General features: G+C 54.3%; 1 protein-coding gene across 5 annotated transcripts; it reads right to left on the reverse strand.

Moving 5' to 3' along the window:
• Positions 1–83: 83 nt before the first annotated feature.
• On the reverse strand, positions 84–11,867 carry IRF5 (interferon regulatory factor 5). Of its 5 annotated transcripts, XM_086395731.1 has the most exons (11): positions 11,732–11,867; positions 7,879–7,985; positions 7,375–7,446; positions 6,082–6,287; positions 3,690–3,879; positions 3,212–3,258; positions 2,706–2,739; positions 2,253–2,528; positions 1,624–2,016; positions 1,416–1,534; positions 84–1,117 (listed from the first exon to the last, which is right to left on the reverse strand). In XM_086395731.1, the coding sequence occupies exons 4-11, from the start codon at positions 6,274–6,276 to the stop codon at positions 872–874; spliced, it is 1,500 nt and encodes a 499-aa protein (XP_086251857.1). In that variant the 5' UTR covers positions 6,277–6,287; positions 7,375–7,446; positions 7,879–7,985; positions 11,732–11,867; the 3' UTR covers positions 84–871. The 5 variants fall into 5 exon arrangements, with proteins under 5 accessions (XP_086251857.1, XP_086251855.1, XP_086251856.1 ...); XM_086395729.1 differs by lacking the exon at positions 7,375–7,446; XM_086395730.1 differs by lacking the exons at positions 7,375–7,446; positions 11,732–11,867 and adding an exon at positions 8,739–8,937.
• Between the last annotated feature and the right edge of the window lie 9,040 nt (positions 11,868–20,907).

Consider the following 20,907-nt stretch of genomic DNA (forward strand, 5'->3'; position numbering starts at 1 on the left):
GAGTAAAGAAAGCTAACTGGCAGGAGAAATACGGCCCAGTAGAACAGCATGGGAGCAACTGGTGCTGAAAAATAATAACTGAGTCTGTTTTTAATATTTATTAATCCAAAAATACATAAATGTCCCCTTTCTATCCCAGGTTCTTAGTTTCTCAAGGGAGGTAGCTGCCAGACTTAGTATCTGGTGTAATACTTAATCTGTCTCTGGATGTTGTGAGGAAATGAGGCTCAAACTGTGTGTGTGTGTGTGTGTGTGTGTGTATGTGTGTGTGCATGCGCGCACGCGCGCTCAGTCGCTCAGTCATGTCTGACTGTGAACCCAAGGATTGTAGCCCAGCAGGCTCCTCTGTCCATGGGATTTTCCAGGCAAGAATACTGGAGTAGGCTGCCATTTCCTCCCCCAGGGTATCAACGCTAAAGCTAGGGAACTCCGAAGTCAGGCCCATGCCCTGCAGAGGACCTGCCAGGGAGGTCTGACCCCCAGCACTTGGCTCTTCTTGCCCAAAGAAATGAGGCACCCACAAGAAGGGACTGCTCTGGGGCAACTCCCTCTGTACAACTAGGCCCCCTGAGTTGGCAGAGTTCCTTCCCTCCACAATGATGCTGATGGCCGAGTTCCCCCAGAGCCAGTCCAGGAGAGACATATGCAGGAAGACAGAGTCCTCAAAGCAAAACTGGCTTCCAGCTTCCCTCAGCTTCTGAGGAGAACCTGGAACTCAGGCCTCTTTTACCTCTTCTTCATGACCCAGATCCATTTCTGGAGACCCCAAGATAGGACCCTGCTGCTCATCAGGTGCCCCCAGGAACTTTTGCCCTCCACATCTCTGCACAGCCACCCAGGAAACCTGGGCCAGTCACTACCTGCAGCCTCCTTACTGCATGCCAACTGGGTGCATGGGCCAAGGTCCCTGTGCAGCACTGAGGCCTGGCATGGCAGGGGTTTGGGCTACAGGCTGCAGATGCTGCTGGGACAGCCAGATGTGATGGAGCTCCTTGAACTGTTCCACCATGCGGTCTTTGAGATCTGGGTTTGAGATCTGTAGCCGGATGCTATCAGCTGACCAAGAAAGCTCCCCCGAGAACATCTCCAGCAACATCCGGGCTGCTACGGGTACCACCTAAGCGGGTGAAGAGGAGACAGGATGGGGTGAACTGTCTGGATCGGCAGGGCTGTCCGATTGAGTTATGCATGAGGGGATCCACCAGAGGGCAGGTGGTAGTTTACATCCGCCAGAAGAAGGGGCACCAATTTCTACTTTGTAGAAAGGCAGCTTATGTGTGAGCAGTGCCAGTCATCAATTAACTCTGACCACTGAATTCACCCTACCCAGACAACCCTGCCCCTCCTGGGGGGCAAGGGCCCAGGATTTCCCAATATTCAAAGCAGAGTTCAGGAGGTTGATGATGGGAGTATACCTGTACAGTGATGAGCTTCTTCTCCCGGGGTTTGCAGTCAGGCCACTCCTCCCCAAAGCAGAAGAAGATCTCGAATGGAGGTGGGGTGTTGGTCTGGCCCTTCTGGAATAGGATGAGCTCTGCATTGACAGTAAGACCCTAAGTCAGAGGCGGACACCAGGCCCCTGGATGAAAAGAGACCCAGAGGAACATGAGGCGGGGCCCTCACCATTGAGGAAGTCCTCCAGGCTGAAGAGCTTGGTCTTGACCTCCCGCTGGATGGGGTTGGGGTGTGAGCCCTGGGCTGAGGCGCAGGGCCCGCTCCAGAACACCTTGCACTGGCACAGGCGGATGGCATACAGATCCTGGCCTTGTAGCTGAAGGATGAGCCCACGGTCCAGGACGTCCAGCAGCTGGTTGGTATAAAAGCGTTGCTTCTCGCTGGGGATGTCCTCGGGGCTGGGGAAGCGCACTTGCTCCAGGCTCACCGGGCCAAAGAGCTCCACCTGCTCCTGGGTGGCTTCCAGTTGGCTGTAGAAGAGCCGGCAGCCTTGAGGGTTGCTGATGGTGAGAGCCCGGGGTGGCCGTCCCCGGTACTGGAACTTGATCTCCAGGTCGGTCACTGCAGGACAGAGAGGCAAGCCCACCCCCCCCATGAGCCCCATGCCTCCCCATTCTGCTGCCCACTGATCTCTCCCTCTCTCCCCTGTGGCCAGGCCATCATCAGTCCTCCCCACTTCCCTCCCAGCCAAGCAGGGACTGGTATGGGCATTTTTGTTCTTCTCTTCGTCATCCTCCACCCTCCTAGCTGCTCCTCCGTGTCCGCCCTCCCCCCCCCCACCTCCCGTGGGTTCTTACGAGGCAGCATGTGGGGGCTGATCAACAGGTCGGGCAGGAGTTGTTCGCCTGTGGGGGCCAGGCTGGTAGACAGGGACCCAGGCTGCGGTTGCGAGCTCGGCAGAACCTCAGAAAACACCTCCCCAAAGTCAGCGGCATTGCCAGGAGCAGGGACCAGCAGGTTGGGGCCTGGAGCAGGGGGGGCCAACACCACAGGTGGCTGGAGAGTGGGTGGCCACTTGACATCCTCTTTGGGTAAAGAATAGGGTGCCATGGCAGGGCCGGGCTGCACTGCTTCTATAGAAGGTGGGAGTGGACAAAATTTTAATGTCACTTCTAGGAACTGCCTCCAGGCTCACCTACTCCCAGCCCTGGGCCAGCCCCCAGCCTCCCTTCAGCCCCCTCCCAGGTACCTGTGGTCCCCGCAGCTCCTCCTTATACTAGACCCCCAACCACACCACCTCCCAGCCCCACCTGTGATGCTCAGGCCTGGTAACATCTTCTGGAGCTGAAGAGAAGACACAGGCAAAGGAGGAGCGAGGAGGCCAGAGAGAGAAGGAAAACAGGTTATTAAACTGATCCAATGCTGAAGAATGAGACCCACAAGGCAACTCCCTGGTCTTCAGCTTAGGCGAGGCCAGACACTCAGGCCCAACTCTGCCATCCCAGGCACGTCAGTAGGCTCTTGGTACCCCAGTTTCTGCCTCTGCAGGTGGGAATACCTGCTAAGCCCCAACTACTGAGGCTGAGACCATGCGCGAGCATGTTTTCTACCAACAGAGTCCCAGGGAGGTTCAAGGTGGTGACTTTGTTCTTGTCCCCAGAATCCCAAGAGAAGAAACCCAGAGAAGGGCTGCAGAAACAGCAGCAGGCTCCAGAGGAATGGAACTGCCCAGTCCTGCAGTGGAGTGGGACAAGCAGCCAGGCCTAGCGAGGCCCAGGGCGGCGGCACAGGCTGCCAAGTGCGCCCCTAAGCTCACCTCTTCCTCTTCTTCTTCCTCAGCGTTATCCTCACTGGGCTGTGACTCTGCAGAGGAAGACAGAAATGAAAGACCAGAAGGGAGTCAGGAGGGGAGAGGGAGGCTTCAGGGCTCCAGGTGGCTTCTCTCCTGCCCAGAGCTGCCCAAACACAGAGGGAAAGGCCACACAGCCACCAGCAATCACTGGGGACACCGCCCTTGACCCCACGGCGCTCCCCTCCCTGGGTCACCCGACCTACATTCACTGGGTCACCTGACCTACATTCACGGAGCCAAGAACCAGGATCGGGTGAGGAAATCAAACCTGGTGGGGAGGGGCCTGGTCCATGCCAAGCCGCTCCTAGCCTCACCAGTGATCCACTCCTGGGAGCCCTGGGTTTCTGCCCGAGCGGCACGTCCCCAGCCACTGCACATTGCAGGGGCCCCAGGCCTCCGTGCATAGCCCCCTAGGTGGCCCACATACAGCCAGGCAGGATACCTGCGGGAGCCGGGCCATTGGAGCAGACCTCGTAGATCTTGTAGGGCTGAGGCGGCATGTCCCGGGGCCCGTCATAGATGAGGCGGAAGTCACGGCTCTTGTTCAGGGCACAGCGCAGGTTGGCCTTCCACTTGGCCGGATCGGCCTCGTCCACCCCCTCGGTGTACTTCCCCGTCTCCTTGGCCCAGGCCTAGAGCAGGAAGACAAGACAGACAACCACAGAGAACCTCTCCCCTCACTGAAGCCCAGCCCCTCCAGGCCAGGGGGAGTCACTGCTGTGGATGAGACCATCACACAGGCTGAGCCCAGCGCCCATCTGCAAGGTGGGAGTTAGGAAGCCAGTCTCTTACGGTTCCAACAAGCTAGAGGAATTCTAGATGCTTTGAAAGGCATCATATTCACTGGTCTTAAGGTGGCAAACAGGTATAATCTCTAAGGAGGATGGGATAACATGGTGGATGAGAGGGGCCTGGAGAAGAACTGGGTTTGGATCGGAATGTGCCACCACCACCTGTGTGCCAGGGCCATGTCACTTTGCCTCTCTTTGTTTTGGTCTCCCCATCACAGCACCTGCCTCACGGTGTGGTGGTGAAGACTCAGGCTTAATGCCCATAAAGCTTTCTGAACTGTGTCTCCCCTTGGGATGGACTCTGTACACTTGGGCTGTTGGTATTATGATGATAATGATTTTTTTGTGGAGGGGGGGGCCTCACCATGTGGCTTGCGGGATCTCAGGTCCCTGACCAGAGATTGAATTGGGCCATGGCAGTGAGAGCACTGGAGTCCTAGCCACTAGATCACCAGGGAACTCCCAGTACTGTTATTTTGGAAGGTAATTTGGTTGATCTCAGGATTATACATTTCCATCCTTTAACCCAGTAATTTGACTTCTGGGAATTTATCCGACAGATAAAGATGCATCCACACAAAAGCTTGCGCATATAAGCTTATTCATTGCAGCTCTGTTTCTAAAAGAAAAAGACCCTCAATTATCTAAATGTCCATCAATGGGGGCTGGTTAAATTATGGCCAACCCATAAAATGGAATATTGAGCAACAAGAAAAAAAAAAGGAGGAAGTTTTTTATATACTGACATGTTGTAATCTTCAAAAAATGAGGTGCAGAAGAAGATGTAAACATCTACCATTTTTGTCAAAAGTAGGGGAAAGGATCGGAGAAGGCAAGGGCACCCCACTCCAGTACTCTTGCCTGGAAAATCCCATGGATGGAGGAGCCTGGTGGACTGCAGTCCATGGGGTCACTAAGAGTTGGACACGACTGAGCAATTTCACTTTCACTTTTTTCACTTTCATGCATTGGAGAAGGAAATGGCAACCCACTCGAGTGTTCTTGCCTAGAGAACCCCAGGAATGGGGGAGCCTGGTGGGCTGCCATCTATGGGGTCACACAGAGTCAGACACTACTGAAGTGACTTAGCAGCAGCAGCAGGGGAAAGGATAGGCACATATTTGCTTGCATATGTACAAAAATCCCTCAGGAAGGATAAACAAGAAACTGAGAATACGAACTGTCCCAAAGGAGGATGTTGGATGTCTGGGAGACTGTCTCCCATTTGGGAGACTTTGCATTTTACACTTTTTTAAATGTTGAATTATGTGACCATGCTACTTATTCAAAAATGAGAAATGGATTTGAAAGGAACCTTGAAAAGACAAACACTAAGTGCAAAAACTAAGCAACACGTGGCCAAAACTTTAAAAATAAGCATTCTCTTCGACCCAGAAGTGTTTAACTCTAGGAACTAATCCCAAAGAAAACCATTTGAGATGTGCCAAGGATAAGAGTTTAGAGGGTGTCCATGGCAGTGTGGTCTTCAACATGGAGACACTGAAAGCAACCTAAGGTGTCCAAAATCTGGCATTTGGTGACTAAAGTGTGCTCCCTGCTCCGATGGAACATTCAGTGGCATTTGAATGTGGCATTTGTTGGAATGGGAAAGCCAGTCCTGATGTTGGGTGGAAAATGCAGGTTACAAAATAGAATCTATAGCTTGATTCCATCTTTGCACTTCATATACACATGGAGAAAACTGATAATACAAGCAAAAAATATTCATAGTATTAAGATTATGGGGGAATTCTGTGGTCCTTTAAGCATATGTGTACACCAAATGTGCATCCTGGACAGGTGCTCATGTATGATGAAAAAGCACAAAGAGGAAGAGGGGGAGGAGTTACTGAAGGTCTCCTGGGGCCCCTCAGTCCTCACCTTGCTCCAGGGATCGGATTAGAAAGGTTGCCCAGTGGTGATGCCTGCAGCCCCTTAGCCCCGGCCTGGGGTCGCTGGCCACAAGGCAGCTGGAAGAGTCGCCAGTCTGATGTAGTGGGGAGCCCTCTTCTAGGGAAGGGCCTTCAGAGGCCCAGGGCTTACCTTGAAGATGGTGTTATCTCCATCATGGCTAGGGCCGTGCCGCGTGGCATGGCGCCAGGGGATGTAAAACAATTTCTTTTCCCCGTTGACCCACTGAAGCCCTGGGTACTGGCAGCTGTTGACCTGGGCCACCAGCCAGGGCTTCAGCCGCACGCGCCGGGGCGGAAGCAGGGCGGCGGGGGCCGGCTGGTTCATGGCACAGGCGTCTGGCAGAGAGAGCAGGGGGCAGTCAGTACACATCAGAGGGCCGAGCCATGGCCCGTAAGACTCCCCCTCTTCCTCCCAGCACAGGAGGCCAGAGTCGCTCCAGCCTGTCCAGATGCTTAAGTCAGTTTTCCTCTCTAAGCATCAGCTTTCCTGTCACAAGGTCCCTGTGTCTGGGCTTTGTGTTTGAGGGAAAGGAGGGAGGGGTACACAGCTGGAGTGGACACTGTGGGTGTCCCACCCAGACGTCCTGTGCCCGGCGGGGCAGCAGTTCCCCAGCTGCTGTGAGTCCAAGCACAGCACAGAGCTGCCCATTGCCGGAGAACTGCCCTCAGCTGCCCCACTCCAGGGCCAGGCCACCCCTCCACTCTGTGGGGGAGAGCCCACAGTCAGTGACACACTCAGGGACAAAGGGCTGGTCCCCTTGCTTCAGGCAGAGCAAATGTGCGCTCCAGGGTCCCCACAGGTTCTAGCTGAAGCCAGTCTCTGGCTGAGCCCACATCCTTGCTTAGCTTTCTTCTTGCTTCCCCTGTTTCCCTCCCTCTCCCTCACCAAACCAACTTTCAAGAAACTCTGCTAAGACAAGGCAGAACCTGTGAGTCAGGGAGGGGTTTCCACACCCAGTCCTCAGAGCTTCCTTCCTTCCTTGGTTTCCCTCAGGGATGAAGCTTCCCACCCTTCTCCGACCTGGATATCTTGAAAGAAATCCCATGAGCCAACTCCATCTACCGCCTGAATCGCTGGCAAGGACAGTGGCCACCAAACTTAGAACTTCTGCTTTTCAAGGCAGCAATTTCCTAGACTCTGGTTCCTCCACCAACCATGCATTCATTCAGCAGCACCTTATGTTTGCTGTGGGATCCACACAGATAGAGTCCCCACCAGAGCAAGTGCCACCCCCCACCCCAGGCCACAGACTTGCCTTCCAAGTCAGAGGCCAGCTGGCCACAGGGAATCCCTGCCTCCTCCACTCTACCTGCCAGCTCCACTCCCCTCCAGACCCTGGACTGAAACTTCTCTTCACTGTCCTGAGCCCACTTTCACTCTCCTCCACTCCTGCGTGGTTTCTCCCCTGCACTTGCCCCTCACCTGTGAGCCCAGGGTCAGCGACAGAAGGGACAGAGCCAGCATAGCCCCCCGTCCTGAGACTCAGAGAAGACTCTGTCGATGGGCAAGGAAGGAACAAAGGGCTGATCCACGATGAGAAATGAGGCTGCCTCCCACCCTGGGCCCTAGGTTTCTAAGCACATGTGAGTTAGGTGGGCATGCACTTGTGTGTGTAAGAGGACACACGCTGCGCAGGCACCATGCTCCTCTCCCACTGCCTTGGTCCACCCGGCCCCTGTAGAAGACGCTGCACAAGTGACGGAGAGGGAGTGGTGGCCATGATGGTGGCGTAGGGATGGGGTGGGCCGGGGTCTTTGGCAGAAGTCATGCTTCCTGGAACAAGGGTGCCAACACTAGCCCTCCGGCCGCAACACTCACAGCTCCCTCTCCAGAGCGCCATGGGCTGCCCTGGACTCTCCTCCACTGAGACAAGTGGGGCTCCTATTCCGTCCTGCACAGCCTCCCCCACCCAGACGTCTCGCTTACTTTCCAGGTCAGGGGGCAACCTCTTCAAGGGCAGGAGTGCCTCCGGTTCTTTCTTCCTCACCACTCGCCCCTCCTGGGCATCTGCATTTACTGGACCAAAGTAGGACCTAAGGAAGGCCAGCGAGATGTTGGAAGCGTCCGTCCTCCAGCTGTTTATCATCCCACCCCCACCCCACTGCCACCCCAACCAACCCTGCCCTCCCCAGGATCCTCCTCCAACTCAAGGTGAGACCAGACCCAAGAGGGAAGCTGCGAGTGCTGTGAGGCAGTGAGGGTCTGAGGTGGGCAGGCTTGTCCGGGAAGGGATGACTGAAGGAAATGAGGTATCTGGGTGGCTGATGTAAACACTCAGTGGGGTGGGGATGAGAAATACCCCCGTGTGGCAGAAAGACTAGGGTTCAAGTCAAGACCAACACAGCCTCCCCTGCGACAGACTACATCCTTGCTGAAGAACCTTCTGACAGCTAAAGCCACCCAACCACAGGCTGGACTGTTGCTGGGAGCAAAGGCTTCTGGGAGTACACAAGTCTTGGTGGGCTTCCTGGCCTGCACTGGGATACACACACACACACACCATCATCCAGGCCTGCTTCAGAATGTCCCCTGAAATTCCCTGCCCAGAATCTTTCTGGGTTGTGGCGGCTAAGTGCCACCTCCACGCTGCTAAGGATTCTTGTCTGTGGGCCTCTCCCCAGAGCAGTGCCCAGCACTGGGCTGGGACAGAGAGGATGGGAGAGCACCCGGCCCTGCCCCCAGGTCTCAGAAGATGAGTGGCTCGGTTCCCCTTTCTGCACTAGCCTCCACCCAGCCCTAGGGGAAATGAAAGTGGCCAGACCGGACAACTCGGAAACCTGACTCACTATGAGCTGGGGGAGGGAAGGGATGTGGAGAAAATCACATTTGGGTCCCCCCGACCAAATGCTCCATCTCTCATCCTGTAGCCCATCCCCCAACCCTCAAGCCCGCTGGCAGTCATCATCCATTGTATGATTCACAGCGTTGGAGAGCTTCATCCAATTTGTGTCTGCAGCATCCCCACGCCTCCCAAAGGCCTGGGTCCTAGAACAGATAGGTGACAGTCACAGCGGCAGGCCATTCTGGCTGCAAGAAGGTGGACCGAGGAAAGTTCTGTTGACAGAGGGCAAGGCAAGCTTCCCTGATGACCCCCACACATGCTCGGGCCTGCAGCTGTGCCAGAGGTGGTGAACTGGGAGGCCAGGAAGATCGATTTCTCTGCCCAGGGCAAGGAGGAAGTCAGGGCAAGGCCCGCCGCACTGCTCTACAACACAAGCCTCTGACCTTTTGGCAGTAAGGTGCACCCCTTCTAGCAGCACAGGGAAGGGAGAGGAAGGGAAGGGAGCTCTGGAGAGGGCCTCCCACCAAAAGCCTGGCCATGGCCAAGAGAGGGTCTGCCCAGCATGCCACACAGGGAGCTTCAGCCACAGGTTTCCCTGCATCCGGGGGCATCAGGACCAGGCTCAGCATCAGCTCCCCAAGGAGGCTGCTTCCTGCCTGGAGATGGACTTAGACCTGATGCAAGCTATCCCAATGCCAGGAGTTCTGAATTTCAGTGCCTTTGCGCTCCATCCTGATAGAAGCAGTCACTCAGATCCCCAGGGGGTCCCAGAAGCACAGCCCTGAGAAAGTCCATTCTACATCCCTCCCCCACCAGGAAAGCGGCTCACGAGGTAAAGAATCTGCCTGAAATACTTTGCTCTAGAATACCAGGTTCTATCTCTGGGTGGCGAAGATCCCCTGGAGGAGGGCATGGCAACCCACTCCAGTATTCTTGCCTGGAGAATCCCCTGGACAGAGGAGCCTGGTGGGCTACAGTCCATGGGGTTGTAAAGAGTCGGACACAACTGAGCAACTATACACACACACACACACACACACACCCTCGTGGCTGCTGGGAGGAGGACTTGACTTCCCATCAGGATGCAGGCTGGTCAGGGGGTCTGCCCTGATTCCTCAACAGCTGTGCAGGTTTGCAACCCCCAGACTAGCCTTGTGGATTAGAACCCTGAAAGATGGAGGAAAGCCGGATGAGCATACATCAGCTTCCATGGAAACATCAAAGGAGGAGTGGCCTGCTGAGGACCTGTTAATGTTAAGTCACTTCAGTCGTGTCCGACTCTGTGTGACCCCATAGACGGCAGCCCACCAGGCTCCTCTGTCCATGGATTTTCCAGGCAAGAGTACTGGAGTGGGGTGCCATTGCCTTCTCCGGCTGAGGACCTGAGGAAGGCCCTATTATGGGGAAGGGGCAGCCCAGGAGCATCTCTGGAGGTGCACGGGCCCCACAACTCCTGACCTCCCAGGAGCCAGCCACAAGGGAAGCCTGAACACTGTGGGTACCAGGGACCCCCTAGGGGAGGAGGCTCTGCAGCCCCCAGTACTGCGCGATCAGCAAGCCCTTGCACCTCCTGAATTTGATTCAGACGTTTCCCGCAAACTCCACACCAAACTCCTGGAGAAGGCATGGGTGCCCTGCGCCCAGCGAGACGTTAAGCCCCTCCCCCTCCGGGGGAGACGAGCTGAGACTCCAGGGCGGCAGATGCGCGCAGAAAGACGCTTCCCTCGGCTTCCTCTGGGGGCACGGTGGGGTAAGGCCGAGGCGCAGGGCGGGGAAACCCCAGGGTTAAAAAAGGGTGGTTTCCCAAGGCTTCCCTCGACTTGCTGGGAGCCCCAGTAGCCAGTCCTATAACCCTGCTCTGGCCGGGCTGCCTCTCCCGGGAGACTCTAGCTTTCTCCATCGACGCCGCCCTCGTCCTCATTGGTCCTGGTCACTCATCCCCGCTCTGGGAGCGCAGGGAGCCCCAACTCGGCTCTGCTCTCAAGACAGTCCCCGCAGGTGCCGCCCGGGGCGGCTTGGCCGCGCCTCCTGGCCCAGCCCACTAACTACCCCCACTCCCTCCCCGGCCCGGAGCGCTGGTTTAGGGTCTGCCTCTCCGACCGCTCCTCAGGGTGGAGGCGCCCCCGCCCTCATCCCCGCTCTGATGGGCGCAGGGTGGCGGCGAAGCCAGGGAAGTCCCCTCCGCCCCAGCTCCCCAGGGCCAGATCCGGTGCCTCCGGGGCCACAGAGACAACTGCGCGCCCGGGCCGCGCAGGTGTTCACCGTCTCCTATCCCGCAACACGCTCACACTGGTCTCGCTTTCCCTCCACTTTTAGATTCTCGATTGTTTCCTTCTGATGTTCGGGGGAAGGCTGTAGAGGAAACTAGTCTACGAAGTATCTCGTCCGTGGTTCTTCTCGCTCAGGAGGGTCAGCACTTTCTTTTCCCTGCTGCAAGTAAAAGGACAGCCGGCGCCTCGCCTGACACCATCTTCCTACCCACTCTCTGCCCTAAGTCTTGCCATTGGCCTTAAGATCCAGGGAGAGATGAACCTCTTAAACCTCATTCTCTTACTGGAAAGGATGAGGGGAGGGCTGCCCGGGGAAGGGGGATCGGAGCGTACAGAATTCTAGGGGGAATCGGGGCTTTCCCTCCATGGCCCCAGCCGGGCGCTGCCCATCCACCGCGAAGGCGAGAGGAAGGGAGAGAAGCCGGAGACCTGGCGCCCCTGGCAGCGGTGCGGACTCCGCCGTCCGCGCCTCCGGGCTCCTCGGGTGCCTTCTGGACCAAGGCTGCTGGTGCGGGGCACCGTACTCTGATCGAGAAATAGGAGGCATCTTGGAGGCCCCCACAACGGCGGGGCGCGTCCTGCCTTGGGCGTTCCCCACCCTGAGCTTGGGCACCTGGAAGAGCCGGATGCTGACCCCTCCCGCGCGCCTGCCCCGCTTCAGTCCCCAGCCCGCCGCCGGCAGGTGCCCCGCGGGCGCGGAGAGGAGCGCGCGGCCGCCTGGACCTACCTGTCTGCTGTGCGCCCGCGTGGCTGCGCCCGGGAGCCCTGGCCAGGCGGTGGGGCCGAGCTGCGCTGTCCTGGAGCCGCGCTGTCCTGGAGCCGCGCGGGTCCGCCCGCCTGCTCGCCACTTCCGCATCACCCGCCCCCGCCCCTGGGCCGCGGCCGCCCAGCCTCGGTGCGCCGGCAGCGCCCCGCCCTGCCCCGCAGAGCCACCCTGGGGTCCCCGCGCAGACTCAGCCACCGAGGGACGGGGCTGAGCCCCGGGCCAGGCTGGTTCCCCTGCAGCCCAGGGCCTGGCGGAGACGCCCGGCAGCGCGGTGGCCTGGACGGACTGCTGGGCTCCTTGAGAAATCTGGAGGCGCAAGAGTCGTTCGACAACCTCAGCCCCCCAACCCTACCCTGCCATAGTGATCGGCTGGGCCCGGGAACTTTCTAGCCTGTCCCTCTGGGAGCTCTAGATCGGTGCGGACACTGGCGATCAACCGAGCCATGTACGAGCGCGGTGGGGGTACTAGTCGCCCCTGGCCTTCGCCCCACGCGCCCGCGAACCCTTCCGAGGGTCGCCCAGTACCCAGCCATTGGCATCCAGACTCAGACACTCGCTCCACGAGGTGCCTACAGACAGGGATGCTCAGGCTACTCTGATTCTTTCTAATCCTTAACCTTCGCATCTGCCTGCCCCTGCTCCCCCTCCCTGATCGCCTTGGGGACCTCTGTGAGTCAGCGCTTTGGTCTCTTGTCCCACCTCTTCACTCACGGATACCTTGACCATCCGTCTGCCGGTCTGAACGTTTTCTGGTTCCGCAGGCCGGCCTCGCTCGCTGGTCGCAACCCTCACACTGTCCAGTTACCTCTCCTGGAGCACTCTTCGCTTTGGAACTCCTGCTCCTCTTCAAATTTTGTTTCAGCATCACCTCCTTTGAAAAGCTTACCTTGACTTTGTCTCCTAGGTAGGGTTCCCAGACTCTAAGGCCTGTCTTCACTGGTTTTCACTTAGGAGTTTAATGTCTGATTTCCACTAGAATCAGTTTACTCAGGAACCACGCCTGTCTTTTCATCTCCTATTTTCTATAGTAATTTTTAATAAAAATACATTTTTATATGAAGGAAATTTATGTCAATCGATTACATCTTAGATAGAAACTAAAATACGTAAGTTCTAGAAAGTACTCTTTGCCCTTTAAAGTTTAGCGCCTGTATTTTTAACAAACACAGCATAGCAGTTAGTTGATGAATCAGAACTTTGACCTTCCCTTCCCGCCTCCATCTCTGTAGAAATACCTGGGTTAATCTTCACCCCTGATCTTGTATCATTGCTCGTTACGTGTTGTCCTTTTTCTCCTCTCTTGCATTTCTCTCCTTCTCCCCCATTCTTGTAGCCCTAACATAAAATAGAAATATAATCTTATATAAGTATTGTATTATTTGTATCTGTTGAATATGTCACTATTTAAGATTTTTAAGATTTAAAGTGTGAATGCAGAAAATGAGGATAGGGAGATCGTTCTATATTTCTTTCTTTAAAAGTGAAACTGCTATTTAAATTGACCAACTCTTAGCAACCCGATGGACTGCAGTCTACCAGGCTCCTCCATCCCTGGGATTTTCCAGGCAAGAGTACTGGAGTGGGTTGCCATTGCCTTCTCCAAATTTGAAGAAAGAGTGTAGATTTGGGAAAGAGGGGACATGAGGTCTAGAGGCGTCAGTGTGAGAGTGCTGGCCGAGTGGGGGACTTCAATTCCAAATTGAAAATAGTTGCCCCCAAAATACAAACCTTTTTCATTGGAGGTGAGTCGTGCTTAATAGGAAGTATTCTATGTTGGACTAGAAAATATATCTGGAATGATCGTCAAGAAGAGTCTTATTTTATTGCTAAATGCCCCCCACACACAGTCTAAGGGAGGCTAAGACTAGGATTCTGCACCCTGCCCGCCCCCAGCACTATCCCCAGTCCTCAGGTGAGGCCCCCCACACTGAGAGCCCCTGAACTTTGTCTAAAACCATTTGGGGGATTTCCCTGATGGTACAGTGGCTAAGACTCTGTGCTCCCAATGCAGGGGGCCCAGGTTTAATCCCTGGTCAGGGACCTGGATCCCACCTGCTGCAAATAAGACCTGGCACAGCCAAATAAGTTAAAAAAAAATAATCCTCTGGAGGCTGTGTGTAGAAGGGGCACTGCCCTTGAGTGTGCATCCACTTCTGCTGTGTTCAAGCTCAGGGGCCTTAGGTGGGTCCTGTGAATCTCATTTCCTGCGGTAAAGGGGGAGGTGATGGTATTATTGAGATCGCAGCATTGGCATGAAGCTCCAGGGCCAGGGGCTATGCAAGGGCTCCACACCCCTTGGGTTCTGCCTTCCCCAGGTTCAGGGGAACCTGAACCAAGAAGCACTCTGGGCCAAAGACACGGCATCAGGAGGACGGGGTGGAGACAGAGAGCATCTCTCAGGCTCTTCCAAAATTCAAGGGTCCCCTTGCTTCCGGATGCTGACTTATGGTGAGGCTCAAGCAAAGGAGAAGTGAGACTGCACCAGTGACCCCATGTGATCACTCCAAGTTCCCCCACAGTGGGGCCGAGGCACACGGGGAGCGAGGAGACGTGGCCTCCGCAGCGCTGGGAGCCTTGGCAGAGATGTGTGTCCAGGCCTCTCACTTCCAATGGTGAGACAGCCTCTGCCCCCACTTCCCCTGCTTGGGGCATCAGATTGAGGGTGTGGTGAGAGGCCTGATTCCGGTTGAAGCCACGGTGCGTGTGTGTATGTGCAGGGCTTGGGGGTGGGGGGAGCCACATCACCAAAGGGAACCGAAAGCCCAGTGTGAGTGGTGGGGAGAGAACCTAGAGGTCCTGCAGGCAGCCGGACAAGACCCCTCCCGACTCTAGACCCGTCCCCTCAACACAGCCCAGGGACCCATCCCCACACCCACCCTCCAGGAGACCTGGCCCCTCAGTCTGGGCTGTCAGGCTTCCCAGGGGCCGGCCTGGCCCTTAGATATTCACCCCCATTTCTGGGAACTTGTTGGCGAGACACTGGGCTCTGGGATCCAGCTGGCCCGAGCCATACCCTGGCTCTCCCCTCTGGAATGGTCTGATCCTAGGCAAACCTCAGACTCGGAGGACCCCCAAGTCCTCGAAATGTGAGAATGATAACCTGAGAGTCACAGTGAGCCCTTCGGCCAAGCCAGGTGAAAGTGGCCAACCAAAGTCCGCTTGGTCTAAATACCCCTGCCCTCCTGGAGCTTCCATCTGTGGAGCCAGACAGACAGTCAGTGCCTCAGGAACAGAGCTGGGCCAAGGGCGCCCCGTGGTCGCTGCACAGGCTGAGCAGAGGCGCCACGTGGTCTGACCAGGCTTCATGCTGCCACTCTGGCTCCTGCCTGCAGAGGACATGACACCATATCTGACACGCATCACCATGGCCCAGGACACCACAACTGGGGCTTCCTTCCCCTTTCTCACTAAACCCTCCTCCTCGGAGCACTCTGAGGTGTGAGCTGGAAGTCCCCCACTCGGGCAGCACTGTCACACTGATGCCTCTAGACCTCACGTCCCCTCTTTCCCAAATCTACACTCTTTCTTCAAATGGCCTGAGTCCCAGGAAGCTCCGCCACCGCCCTTGTCCATCCCCAGGCCCACTGAGAACCAATGCTACTTCCCTTTTCCTCCATGGTCAGCCCCTCTCCTCTCCCTAATCCTCAACAATCTGGCGCCCACCCTTTGCCCATGGATTCTGCTCTGGACCTTGGACCCACAGCTCCAGCAGTCCCTGAAACCCTCAGGTATGCCTCAGAAACTCCAATCTCTGCATCTCTTTCTCACTTCAACCCTCAGATCCTGAGATTTCACTATTGCTTGAGTTTCTCCCTATCCACTGTAAATAAATGTCCTGGCAATCTGCTCCTAGCTCAGCTCGGTGTCTTAGTGTCCTCCTCGACCCCATGCCACCTGCCCTCTGCCCTGCCTCTTGGTGCAATCGTCATTGGTCCTTCTGCCAACTGTCCCCCACTGAGACATGAGGATGCCTTTCGCCCAGATCCTCATCTTCGCACCCCTTCCTCCCATCTGCCCTTAGTCTGATTCAGACTCTCCTACAATATGCTTAGTTCGGTGCTTCGCTCAAACCACTTCCCTCCCCTCTCCTGGGCTGTGTCAAGGAAGGGGCCAGGGCCTCCATCCTTCCTGCCAGTCTGGAGGACTCACTTTAGAGCATGCAGCTGTTGGACAAGGAGGAAAAGAAAGAGAAGGAAGTCCAACCTGGAAACAGCAGCCCTCCAGGGCTCTGGCAGTGGAAATGGCTAAGGCCCTGCTTTGTGGGTACGGAGGCCACCCCAGTCCCACGGGAACCAGCAAATGGATTTCAGTGTTCCAGCTTGTCTCAAACAGACTTGGCTGAAGCCTAGACTTGGCTGAAGCCTAGGTGTCCCCACCGGAGAGAGGGGTCCCATCTAGATGCAAGAGGACCACCCATCATAGATGTGGGAGGCAGGAGGCCCCGTGGCTTCTCAGCCAGATTCATCTCAAGTCCCTGAAGCTTACAACCAAGGCTCAGGATCCCCCTTGGGGCAGAGACTATTGTCCCTCTAAGGTGGAGGGTATGTGTATGTGGCTCAGCTATGTTCAGGATGGCAGCATCAGCCCAAGGACACAGGTGGCCTCTTCTCAGCTCACATCTGGACCTCAGGATGGTGGAATGAGGCCAGAGCCACCCTGGATGGGAACGGACCCCCAGGATGGCTCTGGGAGTCCAGAGGAGGCACTCTCTGACCTGGAGGGGCTGGTGCATGAGATTATGGGAGGGAGCAGGGGGCAGGATATTTGTCCCACGTGGCCTCTCAACACTTCATTGTGGGAAGGGGATGTCCAGGCTGTCCCTCTGGCCTCCTAAGGGATGGGCTGGCTGGGGGTCGTGGCACGAGCACATCACGTGTGTAAAGGCAGGGCAAGGAGCTCCTGGGGGGCCGGGAACCAACAGAGCTGTGGGTACAGGTGTTTGGTTCTTCCCAGCCAGGTACCCTTGGGCCAGAGCTACCGCCCTGTAGGAATCAGGCCTGGTGGCCCAGCTGGGGAACCCCTAGGCTGCTCTGCTGCTTCTATGGCCTCTGATGTTGGGGGCAGAAAATCGAAAGCAGAGGGCCCTGAAGGCTGAGGACTCTGGAGGTGGGGGAGGTCTCCTAGGGCAGGACCACTCCTCCCAGAGAAGGGGAGTGGGTTAGGCCTCACTGGAGAGGAATCCAGAGGGAGTTCTTACCAGGCCAGTGTCCTGGAATCTCAGTGTTTCACAGTTTTCCAAGTCAAGAGCCAGCTGGCACTCTGATGCCCACCCAGGACCCTGTGCCAGGCAGACTGGACCCATGCCACACTGGTGGCATGCAGGATCCAGGAGTCTCTGCTGATCTGTGTCAGTCTGCGGACCATCCTCCCCTACTTCTTTCAGCCTATCCTCCTCCCTTTCTTCTGAAGCAGCACTTCCAAAGCTGCAGGGAAGGCGATACGGCCTGACAGCTTGTCCAGGCCCATCAGTGACTTCCAGGACAGGGACAAGTATTTACTGTGTAACCCATTATCCACCAAACACGGGTCACATTTGATTCTCATAACAACTGTGCAAGGCAGGGATATGTACTATCTTCATTTCTTCTTTTTTTTTTAATACAATGACTCTTTCTAAGTCCTGGGACCCACAATACTCCTCTTAAATGCATATTTTCTCTTTTTGCTACAGAAGGCTAACATTTTATTCTCTCAGTGATCTATTAACATAATATGTTACCATCTTTCTAAACTCCATATATATGTGTTAGTATACTGTATTGGTGTTTTTCTTTCTGGCTTACTTCACTCTGTATAATAGGCTCCAGTTTTATCCACCTCATTAGAACTGATTCAGATGTTTTCTTTTTAATGGCTGAGTAATACTCCATTGTGTATATGTACCATAGCTTTCTTATCCATTCACCTGCTGATGGACATCTAGGTTGCTTCCATGTCCTGGCTATTATAAACAGTGCTGCGATGAACATTGGGGTACACGTGTCTCTTTCAATTCTGGTTTCCTCAGTTTGTATGCCCAGCAATGTGTTCTCCATAGTGGCTGTACTAGTTTGCATTCCCACCAACAGTGTAAGAGGGTTCCCTTTTCTCCACACTCTCTCCAGCATTTATTGTTTGTAGACTTTTGGATCGCAGCCATTCTGACTGGCGTGAAATGGTACCTCATAGTGGTTTTGATTTGCGTTTTTCTGATAATGAGTGATATTGAGCATCTTTTCATGTGTTTGTTAGCCATCTGTATGTCTTCTTTGGAGAAATGTCTATTTAGTTCTTTGGCCCATTTTTTGACTGGGTCATTTATTTTTCTGGAATTGAGCTGTAGGAGTTGCTTGTATATTTTTGAGATTAGTTGTTTGTCTGTTGCTTCATTTGCTATTATTTTCTCCCATTCTGAAGGCTGTCTTTTCACCTTGCTTATAGTTTCCTTTGTTGTGCAGAAGCTTTTAAGTTTAATTAGGTCCCATTTGTTTATTTTTGCTTTTATTTCCAATATTCTGGGAGGTGGGTCATAGAGGATCCTGCTGTGATGTATGTCGGAGAGTGTTTTGCCTATGTTCTCCTCTAGGAGTTTTATAGTTTCTGGTCTTACGTTTAGATCTTTAATCCATTTTGAGTTTATTTTATCTTTATCTTCATTTCATAGATGAAGACACCGAAGTTCAGAAAGGTTAGGCAGTTTCCCCAAAGGCACACAGCAACTAGCAAAATGAAGCACTGGGATTTGAACCTGACTATGAGTGATCTTTTTTTTCTCCTTTGCTTTTCGCTTCTCTTCTTTTCACAGCTATTTGTAAGGCCTCCCCAGACAGCCATTTTGCTTTTTTGCATTTCTTTTCTATGGGGATGGTCTTGATCCCTGTCTCCTGTACAATGTCACGAACCTCATTCCATAGTTCATCAGGCACTCTATCTATCAGATCTAGGCCCTTAAATCTATTTCTCACTTCCATTGTATAATCATAAGGGATTTGATTTAGGTCATACCTGAATGGTCTAGTGGTTTTCCCTACTTTTTCAATTTAACTCTGAATTTGGCAATAAGGAGTTCATGGTCTGAGCCACAGTCAGCTCCTGGTCTTGTTTTTGCTGACTGTATAGAGCTTCTCCATCTTTGGCTGCAAAGAATATAATCAATCTGATTTCGGTGTTGACCATCTGGTGATGTCCACGTATAGAGTCTTCTCTTGTGTTGTTGGAAGAGAGTGTTTGTTATGACCAGTGCATTTTCTTGGCAAAACTCTATTAGTCTTTGCCCTGCTTCATTCCGTATTCCAAGGCCAAATTTGCCTGTTACTCCAGGTGTTTCTTGACTTCCTACTTTTGCATTCCAGTCCCGATCCAACCAGTCCGTTCTGAAGGAGATCAGCCCTGGGTGTTCTTTGGAAGGAATGATGCTAAAGCTGAAACTCCAGTACTTTGGCCACCTCATGCGAAGAGTTGACTCATTGGAAAAGACTCTGATGCTGGGAGGGATTGGGGGCAGGAGGAGAAGGGGACGACAGAGGATGAGATGGCTGGATGGCATCACTGACTCTATGGACGTGAGTCTGAGTGAACTCCGGGAGTTGGTGATGGACAGGGAGGCCTGGCATGCTGCGATTCATGGGGTCGCAAAGAGTCGGACACGACTGGGCGACTGATCTGATCTGATGAGTGATCTTTGATCACTTTAAAGTCAGACAGACCTTGAAGTCAGGTCACAGCTGTCTGATCCTGGGCAAAGCATTCAGCCTCTATGAGTCTCAGTGTCCTTGTTTGTAAAGGGGTTTAACACCCTACTGTCAGGAAAGAACTGCTATTCAGTAGGGGGGTTGGGGGGTCGGGTTGTCTAGCCCAGTGCCTGGCACACAGCAGCAGAAGTGATGATAATTTAAACATAGCAGCAGCTACTCCCCAGAGTACATCCTGTGTTCTGCTGTTTCTGGGTGGCTGCCTCACTACAGCCAGCTGTCCTCGCTGAGTCCCTGGGGTAGGCAGAGCCAGAGAGGCAGGCAGATCCCACCCTCCGCCAGCCCAGAGCATGCTGGGGCTATCCCCCCACCTCCAGCCGCCGACCCAACACTGGGAGAGGAGAGGGAGCCGGCTGCTAGAGGCCTCCTTCCTCATGCTCAGGCCCTGGGGGATGGTCTGTACAGAAAATGTGGCCTGTGTGTGCTGGGGTATGCTCATGGCCCCTAAGAGAGGCTGCCCACTCCCCAGTTGCCTCACCCTCAGAAATAGGCCCAGAAGAAGGTGTAGGGTCACAGAACAGAGCTGGGTGGGTGGATGGGGGACTGTGGGAAGGGGCTGACTGCCAAGGGGGGGCAATATGAAGTGATGGGAAGGGTTCTCTATCCTGATCTGATTGTGGTGACAGTTATACAACCCTGTGCATATGCCAAAACTCAGAACTGTACACTAAAAAGTTTTCATTGTATGTAGGGCATTAAAAATAAATAAAAAGGGCACTCAGAAAATCCAAATTCTACATGTCAAGAAGTTTTAGGAATAGAGACTTCCCTGGGGGTCCAGTGGCTAAGACACTGTGCTCCCTGTGCAGGGGTCCTGGGTTTGATCCCTGGTCAGGGAACTAGCTCCACATGTCACAAGACTTTGCATGCTGCAACAAAAGATCCTGCATGTGGCAACGAAGATCCAGCACAGCCAAATAAATGAATAAATAAAAATAACTATTTTTTAAAAAGAAGTTTTAGGAATAGGAATAGCTTAAGAAATGTATTTAGCTTGTAATTTTCTTTTCATGGAAGCAAAAGACCTATATATGGTAAATAGGCCTTAAAGAACTCTTTCAGTAAGTCTTAGATAAAAATTCTAAATAATTTTTAAAAGAAAAGTAAAAGAACAGGCTCAGCACACAGACACTGGGGTGGTGATTGCTCCGACCCTCTCCATTTCTTCTTCCCTCTGCCTGGCTCTTCCGCCCTTCCCCTGCTTGTCCTGACTTCCTCCTGCTCTCAGGAAGCTGAGTACTGTCTCTGGGGTTTGATGACTTCTCACAGGCCCCCCGACTGCCCCAGGGACTCAGAAAAAGGGGCCACCTCAGTGTGGGCAGCTCCAGATAGGAGGCGTATGAGGCGAGGTTGTGGCAGGATGCAGGTAAAATTAAATGGAAGCAAGTTTAGAATATTTGCAGAGAT

This window comes from Bos grunniens, chromosome 4 (assembly GCF_055505025.1).
Source record: "Bos grunniens cultivar Pamir isolate PY7600 chromosome 4, Bosgru_T2T1.0, whole genome shotgun sequence".
NCBI lineage: Eukaryota > Metazoa > Chordata > Mammalia > Artiodactyla > Bovidae > Bos > Bos grunniens.